Source organism: Apostichopus japonicus, chromosome 16, assembly GCF_037975245.1.
Source record: "Apostichopus japonicus isolate 1M-3 chromosome 16, ASM3797524v1, whole genome shotgun sequence".
Lineage (NCBI taxonomy): Eukaryota > Metazoa > Echinodermata > Holothuroidea > Aspidochirotida > Stichopodidae > Apostichopus > Apostichopus japonicus.
Window position 1 is genome coordinate 37486111 of NC_092576.1, and position 5227 is coordinate 37491337.

Consider the following 5227-nt stretch of genomic DNA (forward strand, 5'->3'; position numbering starts at 1 on the left):
TGGGCAATCCATTACAATCTTGATTATTTATGTATTGTTGTCAGAAAGTAATTAAATTTATTTAATATCAAAGAATTATGATGCATTTTTTTATCTTCAGGTGAAAAGCTTCCGTCGTCGCTATAGGTAAGAAAATAGTACTAATAGGGAGCAAGTTCAAAACACTACAAACAAACATAGAAAGGTTTTGTTTCATCCAAACATAGAACGTATCATTATATCCACAGCGTTGCACCTACATAATTACAATGTCACTCGTGTGAAGCTGTTGTATATCTTAGTAAATGTCAAGGTTTAAAGTATGAATTTGTATTTAAAACAACATTAACTAGTGTTTATGCAGATTTGAAATGGTGACTCTGAATACTGTTATTCACATGGATCATTATTGTTATTTGAAACAATGATATACATGCGATGACCCTTTAGACCAATCAATTAACATTTAGATATTGATTTTTTTACTGTTTAGACATATTGCTGTAGTTGCGTATGCCATTTTAATTAAGTTTATTTGTTAAGTTTAGATCATAGCAATTATCAACTTTAATATTTTCTATTTGATGAAATTACTTCAACAAAAGTTGCTATATCTAAAAATGTTAGAAAAACCTTCATCATTTTAGTTTTTGCTACTATTCCTTAGATTGATTTCAATAACACTTATTTTACTGCTCTAATGAGAAATCCAGGTGTAACGGCAAGTTCATTTACAATTATGAAGAATTTTAGGTTGTAAAAAAATAGCAATGCCAAATTACAGCATGGAAGTAAAAGGGGTTGTTTTAGTTTGTTTCTGCAATTTTGTAGCCTTTTCATTTAATTTTTAATTTTGAAAGAATGCCAGAAAGGATACGGTATGTAATGTATACAACTTACGAACGTTTTGGTCGATCATAGGGTTTTATAAAGTTTCCTTATCAACGAGGCTAACATAGACCATACTAACTTACGATGTGTAAACTTATTGTACATAAATTAAAACACAGAATTGATAAACAAATCCGAATTCGATACCCCTCTCATTAGACCACTCCACGGGGGACAAAACAGTAATGTATCAATCGGCTCTCGTGACAGCTTCAATCTGAAAATCATTAATGCTTCTTAAGAGATTGATTTGAATATGTTTACCTTTTCAAAGCCACTGCGGTTCTAAGTTCCATTGACCATGTAGCTGCAAATTGCAGAAAACGTACGATAACTGTTAATTCACTCACTGGTAATAAAGAACTTGGAAAGCAAAAATTCATACCTAATATGATTTTAAACTGTCAATATGTTGTATATGTTAACTTGGAAGTGCTGGTGACTATTTTATGTACTGTATTTGATATTGGAGTGCTTAGCTATGTCGGTTATCATTTGCACCAGTTGATCTTACTTTATTCAATATAGAGATGAACCATGGCAGCAGACCTGGAGAGTCTCGAGAGGAAACCGAAATCTTGAAACAGAATAAGAAGATGACGATACGTTGTCAAGTACAGAAGACATTGTTGTAAATATTACACTAAGGTGTCACCAAAAAAAAAGTTCAGTTTTCCACCACATTACTTCATTGCAGAAAGCTGAAGTGGCGTGCACAATATATCAGAGGTTGGAACCAAAACAATAACAAAATGATTATTAAGTATTATATTATTGGTATGTTGCCATGCACCTTTATTCAACTGAGTTCTATGTGAGAACTAATGAATCAAATTAAGTTTGGTATCAGGTTTGCTCCATTTATATTAAATTTTCTACAATATAACTCAAGCATAGTTGTAAGCTTTTCTCGGCTGTTATATGAAGGGTCAAGAACCTTTATGATAGAACGTGTACCAAAGGAAGGGTCGTGGCTCTGTGACCGTTAATCTGCTTCCTTTGTAGGGTGTAGGGTCCTTCCCTTAAAAACAGACACTTAGAGTACAAATGGAGCACGGTTATTTTTAGACTATAAATTAGGTATACAATAAGGTCGTAAGACAAGTCCCTACAAACTAAAGTATTGGACAAGATCAGTTATGTAATATAATCGATCCTCAACATCGTTGAAGGTCACATCACTATGCATTGTAATAAAGAAAGATACAACATTCTCATTTACTTTATATATGTGTAAAAAGCAAAAGCTGCTATTTTTCACGTGCTTTCAGATCTATAGTCATAAGATATCAAGTGTCAGCTGCCAAATTTCCAATGTTGTAACAGTGGCTTAGGAAGCTATCAAGAAGTGTGGGACCAAAAACTACTTTGGTTTTCTCCACTAGAAGAAATGTTTAGAATATATAGTAACTGCGACGTGTTGCTAGAAATATCTTATGTCTAAATGACAACACTACATAAACTACACGAGTGGCAGTGTTTCATTTCAAGTTTGACATTTCCTGCCCCCCCCCCCCTATCGAGTATTAGAGCATTTTGAGTGACACGAAATGCAAGATAATAGTTTGATGCTTGACACTCGTTTCTGTAAATATTAGTGATCCGTTTGAAAGATTAAGCATGGCTGTCATGGAGTGCATCGATCCCTAAGTTGAATGTGAGGAGCCAGAGACACTCCTGCCCCATTCATCAAAGTACAGAAAATGGGGTAACGGTCCATTTGAACTTGTTCCTACTCGTAAGTTTAACTTTTTTTTTCATTATTTGAATAAACAAATTATCTACTCACCTATTCGATTCGACCTAGACTAGCATAATACTACAGATATGAACTGAGCTCAATTCCTACTTTGGAGTTCAATGTGTAATGAATGTGTTCGTTTCAAGTCAAACTTTGCTCTCTTTTCGATATCAAGAGTGATAAGACCTTATATGTTCCTTTTTAATTCTTACGCATTTTTATTAGTTTTCTTATCATTTTCCGTCTTTGTTTCTCAAGTTTTGCCTTTTCTTTACATAGTGTCTTCCTGAATAGAACTTAACATGTACACTGAGAATATATATCTCATTATTTCTAAGAACTTCTTTCACAATAAAAAATAAACAAGAAGGCCACAGAATCAGACAATTCAAATGATTTTTTTTCCATTCAAAAAGAATGAGACGTTAAAACTCGATATAAAGACATGATGCAATATGATCCATTTGGTAAAATATATCAGAATCAATTCGTATTTTTAGCTCTATTTGTTGCTTTGTAATTGCTAAATATTAGTGTTATTTTTTTTAATTTTTATTAAGCTTTGATTGTATTTGATATTGCTTTCATGTGAAGAAATTTCAAACATGTAGCTTTTACCGCGACATTATATAACCTTACTTTAGCTTAAAAGTAATAAATAATATAATATATATATAACTTCATTTTTGCAATTTGAAATCAAAATAAATTTCAGAAATTACAAATTAATAAGAGTTAAATTTGTATCAATATTATGAGTGTTTTTATCGATCAGTTAATATATTAAACATAATAAACCTATTTAATTACATTTTGTGTCTTTCGCATTTCTGTATTGTTACGCATAGAACGCAGACTGGAATATGTACGGTTAATTTGAAGTTCGTTAACATTGACATTTACACATTCAATGAACCCACGTTAGCCACATACCCACGATATAGACACAAATAGAATAATCAACTCATAATTCCCTGCGTGATTATGAATAGGCATTTGTGCTAAATTATATCTGCTTTTGATATCACTCAGTGATTATTCTTTTCGTGGGCCTGTACACCAGCTAAATGATATGTCCCTGTCGTTTGTAGCGTGTACACGAAATATGTTATGCTAGTACATATAGTATCTGTAGTTTCGTCATTCTGCATGTTTTATTGTCCTGGTTCACAATTTCACTGTCATATATTAATAGTTGCATTCCTTTTTTTGCACAGAGAGATGGTGGAAAAGTGTATGTTTCACAATAAAAAAATTGGTAAACACTGGTATATGGAACCCATTTGTGTCGTCAGACTGAAGAAGTAGTTTGGTAATTACGCTCACCTCTCCCAATGTTCTCAACATCACACACATAATTAAGAATATTGATAGGCATAACTTGCTTTAAAACCTTATCATGTACTTTCTTTATTGTATAAATATAGCACCCTTTGTTAAGTTCTTTATGATTCCCATTGAGACGTTCCTACAATGGGTGTTGATCTCAACGAACCCTTTGACAATCCTTCTTTCATAAAGCCGTAATTTACCATTCCATAAAGGCTCAAATGCCGCTAGCTAAAAAAATAGTCGGAGCATTTCCAATTTGCCTCCCTTACCATCTTGAATTAATTTACACACTACAACGTTTAAATGTATCCTAAAAGCTTTTGACGAACAATGTTAAAACTTTACCATTATCATTGTGGTAGCTGGATGATATGACAATCTTTACTCTTTATAGTGGCACGAAATATAAATGTATGTAATAAAGAATAGGATGTGAAATTTAAAAGAAATAAGAACAAAAATTGTGCGGTCCTTAAAATCATATCTGGAAACATATTAACGACAAATTAACACATTAAATATTTATATCAGAGTTGTACATTTTTTTTATACTTACAAGTAATCATAATTCGTCATAAAGTTATATTAGTTGGGTAGTGTTCAATCGTATTGATAATGACAATAGCAAGCTTGCCAATGCAACCCCAACCCCTTATGTAAGTGTCAGTTGTTGCTTGGTTATTCTTAAGACGAGTTGATAAGTATAAGAGAATTTACCTAGTCATATACCATATCCTATAATCTAGGCAGAGTAATTGTACTCTGAACCTGTAAAAACATCTGATATCAGAGTGATATGGACTTAAGTACATATTTTCTCTTCTTTTTATTTCATTTTTTTATTTTTATTCAATCAAATACTGATACTGTTTAAGTGCTTACTTTTATCACGAGTGTCGATATGGTCCTCAAACAGGTTGTCCGGATTGAGATAATATTTCCTATCGGCTTTCCTTTTACTTTTCATCATTTATGTACTAACAAAATATTGCAATGTAGTGTTTTAAAGTGACTAGCATATAATCCATACGTATTACTAGTTATGTAACGTGGATGGGTCTACTTGAACTCGTCTTCTTGTTACTCGTAATGTACTAACTAAACGGAATGGTAGCATTCTTGTACGGATGCTTGTACCAGAATTAGAATTCTTTCTCACGCCTAGATCCCAATACTCGAACTAATTAATAATAAACTCTATATCGGCTATCAATAATAGTTGACAGTATTGCGTACAATAAAGGACACATGGGTTGCCATTGGTTGAACCTACAATCTTTCACA

At 32.4% G+C, this 5227-nt stretch overlaps 1 protein-coding gene across 2 annotated transcripts in view; it reads left to right on the top strand.

The window, feature by feature from the left end:
* Positions 1-1511, top strand: part of LOC139982299 (uncharacterized) — a 97349-nt gene extending 95838 nt beyond the window's left edge. The window contains exon 12 of one of the 2 annotated variants that reach the window (XM_071994995.1): positions 1399-1511. In XM_071994995.1, coding sequence (XP_071851096.1) covers positions 1399-1462 — 64 coding nt within the window. In that variant the 3' untranslated portion in view covers positions 1463-1511. Of the gene's footprint in view, positions 1-100; positions 576-1398 lie in introns of those variants that run through there. The other variant, XM_071994997.1, reaches the window with a different exon arrangement.
* Positions 1512-5227: the final 3716 nt, after the last annotated feature.